At 40.9% G+C, this 12,448-nt stretch overlaps 1 protein-coding gene across 1 annotated transcript in view; it reads right to left on the bottom strand.

The window, feature by feature from the left end:
• Positions 1-4,034: 4,034 nt before the first annotated feature.
• Positions 4,035-12,448, bottom strand: part of unc93b1 (unc-93 homolog B1, TLR signaling regulator) — a 12,638-nt gene continuing 4,224 nt past the window's right edge. Inside the window, exons 2-13 of the mRNA XM_020596231.1 lie at positions 12,026-12,139; positions 11,754-11,895; positions 11,489-11,642; positions 11,240-11,401; positions 9,176-9,305; positions 8,967-9,060; positions 7,295-7,419; positions 5,975-6,157; positions 5,482-5,770; positions 5,252-5,373; positions 5,012-5,134; positions 4,035-4,411 (exon numbers count right to left, since the gene is read on the bottom strand). Of these exons, the coding sequence (XP_020451887.1) occupies positions 4,184-4,411; positions 5,012-5,134; positions 5,252-5,373; positions 5,482-5,770; positions 5,975-6,157; positions 7,295-7,419; positions 8,967-9,060; positions 9,176-9,305; positions 11,240-11,401; positions 11,489-11,642; positions 11,754-11,895; positions 12,026-12,139 (1,866 nt within the window). The 3' untranslated portion in view covers positions 4,035-4,183. The remainder of the gene's footprint in view (positions 4,412-5,011; positions 5,135-5,251; positions 5,374-5,481; positions 5,771-5,974; positions 6,158-7,294; positions 7,420-8,966; positions 9,061-9,175; positions 9,306-11,239; positions 11,402-11,488; positions 11,643-11,753; positions 11,896-12,025; positions 12,140-12,448) is intronic.

Below are 12,448 nucleotides of genomic sequence, written 5' to 3'. Positions count from 1 at the left end.
TTTTTTAGGGAACATTGTTTTTAAACATTTCAATAATTTTCTCACACATATGTTGGTAAACTGGTGGTCCTCGGCCCATCTTTGCTCCTAAAGGGCTCAGCCTTTCCTGGATGCCACTTTTGTACCAAATCATGATTGTAGTCACTTGTTTACATCACCTGTTTCTAATGGAACAGGACACAGATGATTTACACATTGCTATTTTCAGTTTTAATTTTGATTTTACATACCATCCAAACCTTTTCTGATTTGGGGTTGTATTCTTAATGTAGTCATAGCACCAGAGTTCCAGCATTTTTGTCAGGGAGGTGAGTGACGCTCCCGTGAAGATAGAGGACTGAACCCAATTAAAGAGCCAGTCAGCTGAAGTGGTAGAACAGACTTTAATGTCCTTTTGTGATTTCAGCAGAAACACACACAGTCTTGGGGGATCAGGCAGAAGGGTGGTACTTAATACAGTCCAGAGTCGAAGTCTCCAGCAGGGCAGCAAAGGCAGAATCACAGGTTGGTTGAACAGGCAGGGTGTCGATCTCAGGTTGGCAGTCAGACAAGAGGGAGCAGGCTGGATCACAGGTCGTTCAAGCAGGCAAGGGTCCGGTACCAGGAAAGCAGTCAGAAGAAAACGCTGGAGAGTCTAGACAAGGCATAGAACAATCTGGCAGCTTCTCACAGTGTGAGGAGCTGCTATATGCTGTGGTGAACAGGTGTGGGTGATTAGTGGCAGGTGAAACCAATGTGCATGATGAACTGAAGTTACCGGGGTTTTGGATGAGCTGGTGACAGGAAGTATTTTCAGAATAAAAGCAGGGAAAACCGGAAGCCAGCGGGGCAGGACAATGACAATTTTAGGTGGCAAATCATGACCTGAAGCATTCAGGTATGAATAATTTTTCCATTCTCATTAAAAAAGTGATTTGTACACATACAGCTATGCTCTTAATGTGATGCCTTTCACTATGCAGTATATTGTAGCCTCATCAGTTTAATTGTCTCACTCACACTCTGGATTTTAACTCCTAGAGTGCAAATTTTTTCTCCCTTGTAAGTGTTAGAAAGAAAATCTTTAAACTCCACCAGTCACACTTGCTCCAACACTTTCTCAAAGCTAGATTACACTTAAACTGAGTGAACAACTCAAAACCATGATGTCAGGTCAGTCTAAATATTGCAACAAATATTGATCTTATATGTCATTATCAGATTGTTTACTTAACAAGTACTGGTATTAGCCTCAAAGATCTAGTATTAGTCAGACTATAGTTCGAATAATTGGCCCAATGGTGGCTCAAGTGGAGTTAAATACCAGAGAGACACCGGGAGAATATTATGTGACACAAGTCATAAAAATTCAATTCAGCTTTTTAGTTAATTTTCTTCTTCTGCCTCTGTCTATGTACAGCTACACAAGAAACAGAGGCCAGCAGTACATAATGGAGTCTGACAGACACAATGGGGACTGTCACCACTGGAGCAACTGGGGCTCCCACTGACCGGCCCCCAAGATCCAGTCAGTCCATCAGACACATCAGGCACAACAGGTCAGGACTGACAGTAGCATTAGACAGGACCACAATTACAACACAAACCATCAGTGACTTAGCAGCTGTATCTTTATCATAGCTCATATTCCAATTTTCTGTTATTAACCAGAGACTAGTTCAAAATCAGAACATGATTTCCTGTAATTCCTGTAATCCACATATCATTTCAGTGCTGAGAGAACAGAACAGCAATAAATGCTGTTGTGAAACTATGATGACAGCAATTCTCTTGTCATAAGCTTTTTTATACAAAGTAGCATTTGTACACAAGTACAATGTCGAGGCACTGGCACGATGTTTGTTTCCTTGTGAAACTTTTTCACTCCATGGCCCATATTGATCAAGCATCTCAGAAACACCAGCAGAAAGTTAAACCAGCACAGTGATAAATATTTTAAAGGCAAAACACATAGGCTAAAAATTTGCTGTTTAATTATTCAACAGCATTTTGATTAGTTAGAACTAACTTCATATTTTAAGTTAAAGCACCAGCAGCAACACTAGAAATTGATGCTGTATTTCTGATGCTCCTTTTACAGCTTAAACGTCGTTTTTCAAGCTCACTATACAGTAGGATGACTTTGACAACATGCCACACACCTGTCAAGAGAAATACAATCACAGACAGCAACAGATAATTCCAGCACAATCGTTAGGTAAATGTACAGATGTGATCAAGAGAGAAATAAAAAATGTATTCCTGTGAGCACAGCAACAGAATTACTAACAATGCATTACATATCTTTACAACTTCATGGGGATGAGTGCAACATCAAATACCTTTGGCATCAGTTCACTAAAAGGTTTTTCATTACAAAATGAAATGTTAAATATCCACTAACAGATGAGGAGTTTATTCCTCCCTCCTACAGCTGGTTTAAAAAGAAATTCATACTAGGTTAATTTCACCAGACGAAACGATAGGTGAACAAACCTTGACCTGACTGTCTGAGAACAGCACCTAAAAAAAAATACAGGAAATATCTGGCCAGTATGAAAATGTGACAGGCTGTGGTCCTGAAGGAAAAAAATGGTACATTCAGAATAGTTTTAACTCAGAATGACATCACTTCTTAATCTTAAACTATAAATGGTTTGTAAAACAAAAGACATTTTTAATGAAACAGCAAGAGGTCCATATAGATTTTCAACTAATCCTGCAGTGATCTCAACCCCAAATTAATAGACTGTTGTTAAAGCACTTTGACATGACTTGTGTTAGAAATAACATAACAAATGGTGTTCTATTCGCGTGTCCCTCGACACTGGAAACTGAAGACTACTCTAAGACTTTTTAATACTTTTAGGCCTTAAACTGACATGTTGTATGGTGCTTTTTATGGCTTTTAAGGGCCCTTGGACTCCCTGATACATGTGCATTTTCAAGACATGATCTAATCCTGTTTTTAGGCCATGCTAACTATGAAAATGAGAAATAATGTACGCTGGTCTCTATGAAGAGAAACACTGAGCAGCTCTAGTGGTAATGTCATGGCTAAAGTGGGCAAGCTGTTGAACTGGTCTAAAACATGTCCTCACGACCAGTTTTCACTCCTTTTACATTCGTTTTTCAGTGAATAGTCGACACATCTGTGCTCTTCCTAAGAATTATGGAAGCAAATGAATTCATTGAAGATGCACAGTGAGCTGCAGTACCAACCAACTCCCACATTGACTCCTGTGCACACAGTGTTAGGCAGATGGTCATAATATTATGGCTCATCAGTGTAAAATCCTTCCTGCAGGGTTGTGCGGAGGTTTGGCTATGTTCATTTGTGCTTCAGAACATTACCGCCACGAAACAATCAAGAAATAACTTGAAAAAAGACTTGGATCCCTTTGTTCCTACCAACAAGTCGTTGAATAGAATTGGATTGTTTGCAAGTGTAGCGTCATTATTTGAAACAGTCCACAGTAGTAACACAGCTGAATCCACTGTTTACTGAAATGCGTACCCTAGTGGCATCAGCCATTATGACTGACCTCTGTACCAGCTGCATAATGAGCTACACTAAATCATACTCCTAGCTTCATATTCTAATTCTACACAAATCATGCTTAACTCCTTCCAACTGGCACGTCTGAGCTTCTGACTATAACATGTATTAGCTTGTTTTCTCTAACAAATGAGCATAACATAAGGTAAACAGTTATTACAGATTATGTTGAATGATGAAACACAAAAGCAGCTGCCCATGTCCTCTATAATTATTAACACATTTGGTGCTGTGCAGTAAAACAAAATCAAAGGTACTTGTGTTTTGAGGTGTGGTCTTGTTTTAACCAGTGTGGGCTACCCTTCACGACTGTTATAGTTATAGTTATAGCAGTACAGTTCCTCTGGTATCTGTACCTTTTCATCTGGATGACTACTGTGATTATAGCTGAACATGTGATTAGAACTTTTTAAATAAAGATTATGTCAAAAAACATGTTTTGTTTGGTGCAGTAATTTGACATGAAGTATAAATATCTGTACCAATATGCAGACTGACGAAGTATAAATATCTGTACCAATATGCATGGAATCATAAACGCACCCCCTTCCTCTCGTGTATCCTGGTCATCTGCCTGCTATCTCCCCCATCTGCCTGCTTTTCTCCTCTCTCACCCCCCTCTCCCCACTTCACATGGGCGTCCTCCTATCTGTGACGGTGACCTCTGGCCCCTCTCTGCCTGGCTTTGGGTGAGTCACCTCCAAGGGACTGTGTGTCTTGGCCCTCTTCCTCCCTGCCCTCTGCTTCCATCTCCTCCACCACACGCTCTTCATCCTCCTCCCTCTCCTCCTCATCATCTCTGACATTATCCTCACTTCTCTCAGAGTCTGATTCATCTGAGTTGTCCTCTTCCAGGTATCGATAGCCTTTGACCTGTGGACACAAATGATATTTTATATCACTTTTTTTAGTCACCAGTTTGATTGTTTACAATAAAGCAGTTACACCAAGCAATCGATTAATCAGCTGCTCTATAAAATGTCAGAAAGTCATAAAAAATGCCAGTCACAATTCCTTACAGCCACAAGGTGATGCCATCAGATTCTAAAATCTTCACTTTGTCATTAGGGATCACTGAATGTAGACTGATGGACAAAACATGCCTTTCCATCAGAAAGGTGAAGGGGTCTGAACACTTTCTGAAGCTGCTGCAAAAATATAGTGGACTTGAGTTCAGCTTTTATCATTCTACTGAAAGCTACTCACATATGCAGCTAACGTATCTATGGTTTTCTGTTTGCACTTGGATACATAAAGCACATAACAGCATAAGTACACACTGATTTGTTTTGATTCTTCTATGTCACCAAGCTGTACACTGAGTGCTACTTGACCATACCTGGCCTCAGTGGAAAGTGAACTCCTAGTTGCAGTTTTTCAGAGATCTCCACTCAGACATTTTCACTCTGGGCAGTGTAATCTCTGTCTAACAAACTGAATGTGCTGAGGTTACGACTCACTGTGACTGCTCACCTTGTGCCGTGGCCGAGGGATGCGAGGCAGTCTGGGGCGCACGTCCATGGCCAGCCGGCGCTCCATCACCCAATAGCAGTAGCAGGCCAGCAGTAAAGTGGCCAACAGGATGGACAGTTTGGCCTGAAGAAAGGAAAAAATAGGAACTTTTCCTTTTAAAAGTGGATCAAATGGTTGCTTTCTTGCAGAACTCAAGACACAAACACACTAAATGCTTTCTAAACACACAAAGTCACATACCCTCATAGGCAGTCTGGACCAGAGGTAGACAACAAAGATGGCAATGGCCTGCCACCAGTGATAGATGGTGAAGACAAAGTCCAGGCGTTCTTTTTCCTCAGCATACAGCATACCAAGCAGAGCTGACACACATACACACACAGAAAGAGGAATTCACGCTGCCACATGTCATGTGTGAACACATTTAGTGCACAGTATGTACAGACACCTCAACCACAGCTGTTACTCACTGCTGACGCCTGTCTTGTTCAGGGCAGTGCCAAGTCCCCACAGTACTGAGATCACCAGCAGAGGGACCAGGTAAACTGAAGATTTATCAAGTGTATTGGATGGAGATGGAGACAACACCAGGAGAACCACCAGCAATATAAAATGCACAACAGCACCTCCCACCAGACACGTCCAACGCGGGATGCGTAGTAAAGAGAGGGAGAGGGAGGAAAAGACGGAGCAGGAGAGGCCATAGACAAATACAAGGAGCCACAGTTTTTTCAGGCCCAGAACACAGACGCCATATGACTGTGGAGGGAGGGAAAGAAAGAAAGAAAGAAATTAAATGAAACATACACATTTTATGTATTTCCCATCTTTCTTACTACAATCTGACTGCTCCTCTAATTTTATTATTTCATTCATATTAACCAGAGACACTAAACAAATGGAGCGATGCAAGCAAAAGCTACTGTACCATTAGTACTACCAACAACAATGACAGTACAGTACCAGGGAGAATCCAGTGACTGCAAACAGTGTTTCAAAGCCACTGTAGATGAAGAAGGGGCAGAGCAGTCGCAGGCGGTAGTCTCTCAGGTGTTTGAAGGGCAGCTGGAAGATGGTGCCCCAGCCGATGCTGCGAAGGTCAATCTCTTCTGTCGGACGGTAGGCAGCACCACACAGGACAAGGAACTGTGGGTAAGCAGCAATCATTTTATGTTGAATTATTTGGAATCAACACTATGTTTTGTGCAAGCTTTGCCACACTGTAATCAACAAGGAAGCTCTCTCCAGCCCGTCATGACACAATATAACCAGCTACAAAGTACAGCACACCTGATCTCTGGTATTAGTCCTTAAATTGAAAACTAAGCTTGAATACATACATAGTATGCTTACTGCAGCTCAGCTAGTAATACAGCTTTCAAAACTGACAGGCTCAACCAGTGCATGCTAGGATAGGTTTCAGCTCTGAGTAGAACATGATCTATAGAAATATAAAAAAATGGAAGATCCTTTAACTCTGGAGCTGTTCGGTGGATAATAATGGTTAATTGTTAGCTATTTATTCAGTGATTCATAGGTAGGAGTATACAGCATGAACCAGTGCGTCATACAACAGCATTTATAGGCAAAGCTATGAAATGCCTGTCCCTGCCTTTATACAAATACACAGAATGCAACAATAAATTAGACATGGAAGAACAGCATGTGACACATGCAGTGACACAATGAAACTACCCAACAGCTCAGTGACAAGCACCAGATCACTCATGACTGAAACCTCTTTAAAATCTGTTTCAACTTGAGTTTAAAATAATCCCACATAATGATGCACTGAACAGAAGAAGCAATATCTACTGTGTAGCTATATTTAGCTTTGGTTTGACATACATTTCAGTTGCACAGTACTGCTAATTTCGGTATTAGTCAGGTAGACTTCACAAGGGAAACTACTGAAAGACAGACAAGGTGGATTTCTTACTCTGAAAGATGTCTCAGAATTCTGTCTTATTTATTCTTTATTTATATTTTCACTTCCTTACATTGCTGAGCAGAGAGACAGACGTTTTTTGCAGGTGTGAAGAAAAAGCGAGAAAGAATTCTGAGACATCTTTAGAAGTGTGAAAGCCTCTTTTTTATGTTAGATTTTAAATGCACAGTACTGTAAACCAGCAATAGCTTCGATTTCTTCTTTCTTTTCCAAGAACTCTCACAGCAGATATGAGCAACTCAGTACACACAAGATGATTTGTGCAAAAATAATGGGCTAAACACACCAGAGCAGTTAGATGTGTCGGTGTGTGTAGCAGCAATTTGAGATCTTACAATGATCATGGTGAGGAAGGCAAAACCCATGAGGACACTTTCCACCTTGATGAGCAGCATGGAGCTAGGCAGGTTGGTCAGCACCGTGGTGTTGATGCCTGGGATTATTCCACTGACTGTTGCACCTGGCAGAGCAAGAGGAAGGCTCAGATATTAGACAAGAGCAAAAGACTAGGAGTGTACTGGTGATGCTCCCACCCCAAACCACCACCACCGGAACAAGACAAAGCCACCATTTGTGGAGCTCCGAAGCCCTGTTTAACCTATTTAACACATATTGTCTGCCATAACATGGCCAATAATGGAGATAGAACCCTGAAATGTTCTGGTAAGATGCACAGTATACAGTAACTGCCTCATAGATTTGCTCATGTAAATGTTGTGCCTTGTTTATTTTTTTTGTTAACAAGTCAAAAAGTAATGAACGAATTTGGATGAAATTTTTTGGAGAGGTAGGGTATGACCCTCGGAAAAACACAAAGTGGCAATAAGTGGCTAAAATGTTCAGTGAAAGAAGGTGAATGAAAAATTAACAGAGCAGCAGTTTACAGTAAAAGCAGGATGTATGTGTGATCATGGTTTTGTATTTGAAATAGGTTTTCTGTGGTCATGTGATGGTGTGAGCCTCTCTCCAGTTCCGTTTCCTTTATGTTTGTTTAAAATAAAAAGGAAGCAAGAATGTAACTTTAATGTTCTACATTGTTCACCAGCTGGTCACTAACTTTGCCTGTTTGTTGTTTGGTGCTGGACAAAAGGTGTAATGTGTCTTTGTTAGCACTTTCCTGTAAAAAACAACTGCCTGCTGTGGCTGCAAATGATACTGATATCAGTTTCACATTTCACATATTAACTTGAGCCATTATTTATGTACAAATATTTACTGGAACAGCTATTGGTTTAAACTGAATGCAGTTTGTTGTATCTGTATCGTCTTGAATTGTAAATCTTTTCTGGCAAGTGTTAAGTCAGAAAAGTTGGGACGTTATGTAAAATCAAAATTAAAACTGAAAATAGTGATGTGTAAATCATCTGTGTCCTGTATTACATTGAAAACAATAGAGCAACACATTATTTTATGTGATACCTCATTAATTTTATTCTTTGTTCAAAAAAAACACTCATTTTAATTCTGATGCTGCAACACATTCCAAAAAAAGCTGGGACAGGAAAGCAGTTTGATTTTACATACTGTTCCAACTTTTTATGATTTGGGGTCATAGTTATGAATAGAACTTGACTGCAAGTGGATGTTTGTGCCAAGTCTGAAAAAAATTCCCTCAAGGCATTCCATATCACGTCCACAAGAATGGGACGGACAAACGGACAACCTGAAAACATAATGCCTCCAGCCACTGCTATCGTCAGTGCAGAGACATAATAAAATGAGCCTTTACTCAATTCAATGCACGTGGGGGTTTTGCAGCTACAGTCTCAGTTGGTATGATATGACCAGCAGCTTACAACCTCTGCTAACCGTGCTACTGTGACATCGTGTTTTAACATTTACCATGATCCTGTAATTGTGACTTTTTGCAGTTACAGTTACATATTCATAAATGTTAACAATTTAGAACTCGTTAGATAAAACGGACATAATCCTCAAAACACTTTTGGTGCGGGCTTATATGTCTTTAAACATTCATCTGTGGAGGTACAGTGGGTGTGTCTTTACCGCAATGTTTGACATTCCAGAGAATGTGGTCCTTTTCACGCAGGTAGCCGTTGAGGACAAGAATCATGGGGAACTCCGCAAACACAAAACTCAGCTGATGAAGAAGAGAAAACATGGAACACTCTATTGTTTCCAGCAGCAGTACAAATGTCTTTTCTGATGTTAAACACTGGGCACAGTATGAATTTTAAACAAGGCTGACAACTCACGTGGAAGATGATGTGGAAGATTGACTGAAAGACGATGATGTAGTTGTGGCACGCTCCCTTAGGAAGCTTCTTCTGCTCCTGCACGTGCTCTTCTTTGTAGTTGACATACTCGTAGTACTGCTGGGCCATTCTACATGTGTGAGGAGTGAGAAGAGAAATTCACACAAACAATGACACCTTTGTTAAAAAAAATATCTTGCGCTTATCATGTACAATCAGGTATGTGTGAGTTAAGGTCTGTGTGGCTGTGTGTGCATTCACATGTATGCTCAAAATTCAAAGTTTGAATTAATCTGATGAAAAGCAACAAAACAATACAAACAGCAATATAAAAAAACATGGTGAAATGGTGAAGATCTCAGCTTGACAACCTGCTACTACATAGTTGAACAGAATTTCAACAAAGGGCCTGGTAAATTGTTCTTTGAGCCTTGTATTGATCAAGACAAAATGAAGAATCGTTACACCTCCCTCTGAACAGACAAAAACACTCTGTGGCTTTTGTAGTTTGTTAGAGTTTTGTTGTTATTGACTGACACAGTACGTTAGCACAGATCTACTATTAGTTGAGCAATTACAATATGTGGCCCTCATGGAAATATAAGCTATACAAGTTTGGTGTATATAATGTGCAGCTCAAAAATCAGGCTGTTTTTTTAAAGACCCACAAATCAGTACATGTCATGTAAGAGCTCTACTAATCATGACCAGTATTGGCTGATTTCATCTTGTCATAGATGTATTGGTATCAGCCTAAGTAATTAAGCACAGAAAATATGTGTTTGAGGCCTTTCAGCAATAGTGTCAGTATTCAAGCTGGACTAGCGACCACACAAAGGGAGTAACTTTGTAAAGCCTCTTGAGGCAAATATTTCCTGCTCAGACACACTCGCACACACAGTCATGTCTGCACAACCACATGTAATATTATGCATCACTACCTCAGCATGGACACCTTAATGACTTATTCAGATGTTCCAACAGTACACAGCACCAGGATTTAATTGGCACCTGTCCTTGACTTTTCTGGCACTGGTTTGCTGTACTGTATAAATAATAAATACTGTAATAAATAAGGGAATTCGTTTTTTTACAGAGTGCTTCTGCACCCTGAAAGATGCCTCAAAATATAACTTTAATACTTCATAAAGCTGAAATGCAGACATTTCAGCATATCTACCCCAGAAGCTGCTGATACAGTTCTACAGAGGAATCATCGAGTCTGTTCTCTGCTCTTCCATCACTGTCTGGTTTGGCTCAGCAACCAAACAGGACAGGAACAGACTCCCAGTCAGAAAGAATCATCAGTGCCAGCCTGCCCCCCATGGAGGACCTGTACACCTCATGGGTTAAAAGGAGGGCAGAGAAGATTTCTGCAGACCCCTCACACCCTGGACAAAAACTGTTCAAACTCCTCCCCTCTGGAGGGCGCTGCAGGTCACTTTGCGCCAAAACAACCAGACACAAGGACAGTTTCTTCCCCGGGGTCCATCACTCTGATGAACAGCTAACTATGACTGAAGCAACAGGACTCTGCAATAACTGTAAATAGTACTGCTACATGCACTTGTATTAACTGTACAGTTGGCACAGTTACAGCCAACCAGTGTGCAACCAGCAGCTGCAGCACCAGTGTAGACTACATCAGCTGCCTGTTCACTGTCAGTCACATTTTCTGTGTTAATTCCGTGTATGTGGGTCAGAAGCAGGTTGTTAAGCTCTGTGTCAATATGGTTTATGTCATTGATTTGCACTTATTTAATAGTTTTGAAGGATATTCTTAAGTACTAGAAATGGTCAAGAAAATTGTTATATCAAGTTTTTCAGTTAAATGTGGCTACATGATTATTTTTAGGCAGTGCATTAGAAATATTTATGTTTATAGCAAGATTATGAACTGTTACATCAGTGAAGATGAAGCTGACGTATACTGTAAGTGTGTTGAAAGGAAGAGAGGAGTCATCTATCCAGTAAGATTCCAGCTAGCTACACTGGTCATGGTCAAGCTTTGGCCGCTGACGAAGCATCCTCAAACACCCACCCTCCCAACATCCTGTTTCTCACCTTGTAATGTAATTCCCCAAGGAGGCCCAGAACGGCACAATGGCCACACCGATTGCTACAGCTGATGGAACCAAGGTGTAGTAACGCTCCCAGTAATTGGTTGAGACAAAGAGTGCGTAGATTCCTGATGCCAGAAACATCATCCACTTAGTACCAAGAAACCTGAAAGAGAGATACATACAGAGCAGAGCAAAGACATTCAGATAAAAAGAAAGGTTTTATCATTTGTGTTTATGTGTGTGCAGCTACCTGATGAGTATGGGAGTGTACAACAGGCCTATGATGGGCGTGACATTGATGCCCATCAACATCTTATGGTCAATGTCCTCCAGGCCAAGGTTGCTGTACTTGACCTCACGGTAGGTCGTATCGTAATGGAGGATCAGCTGCATCTGCAGAAGGCCTGGAGCATGCATACACACACACACACACAGAATTAAATGTAAAAGAACATGTGAGAGCCACACCTCCCTGTTTGTGTGTGTTTCTCTCTCCGTTTCATTGACAAACTCACCCATGTACACACTGTACAAAATCATGGCTCCAACACTGGCAGCAAGGACATTCTTGATGACCCCCAGCCTCTTCCTCCTGTAGTATTTCCTCTCCTCCTCCTCCTCATTGTACTCTGACTGTGGACTCAAAAAATCCTCCATCTAAGGAACAAAGGTAAAATAAAGATATGCAACATCAGATTGAATGTGGTAATATTTCATCATGGAAAAGTGTGACCTGAAAAACCAGAGAATCACTGTGGTTAGTTTTTTGCAAGGCAGCTGAACTCACCTGGTCCTGTATGTTGCCTTCTTGTCCCACATTCAACAGTTCATTTATGGGTCCATTACATGCTGCAAGGTGATCAGCTTCTCTGACCAGCTCTTCTTCACCTGTTGCCTCCATCTGGTGACCAAAAAGAGCAGTACAGGCAGTTAACTGCACCTTCTGCAATCCAAACCAGTCACTCACTGTAATATTATTCCTGTCATGTACCAGTAGGGAACAATTCAATTTTATCTGTATAACGCCAAATCACAACAAATGTCATCTCAGGACACTTTACAAAGTAATATTATTAATATTATTATTATTATAGAGGAAACCCCAACAAATCCCCCTTGAGCAAGCACTTGGCGATAGCAGGGAGCAGAAACTGTCTTTAATGGAAGAAACCTCCGACAGACCCCGGCTCTTGGTGGGCGGCCTTCTGCC

Source organism: Monopterus albus, unplaced genomic scaffold (genome assembly GCF_001952655.1).
Source record: "Monopterus albus unplaced genomic scaffold, M_albus_1.0 scaffold29.1, whole genome shotgun sequence".
Lineage (NCBI taxonomy): Eukaryota > Metazoa > Chordata > Actinopteri > Synbranchiformes > Synbranchidae > Monopterus > Monopterus albus.
Note: the sequence above shows the minus strand (reverse complement) of the source record. Positions and strands in the feature narration are given on the sequence as shown.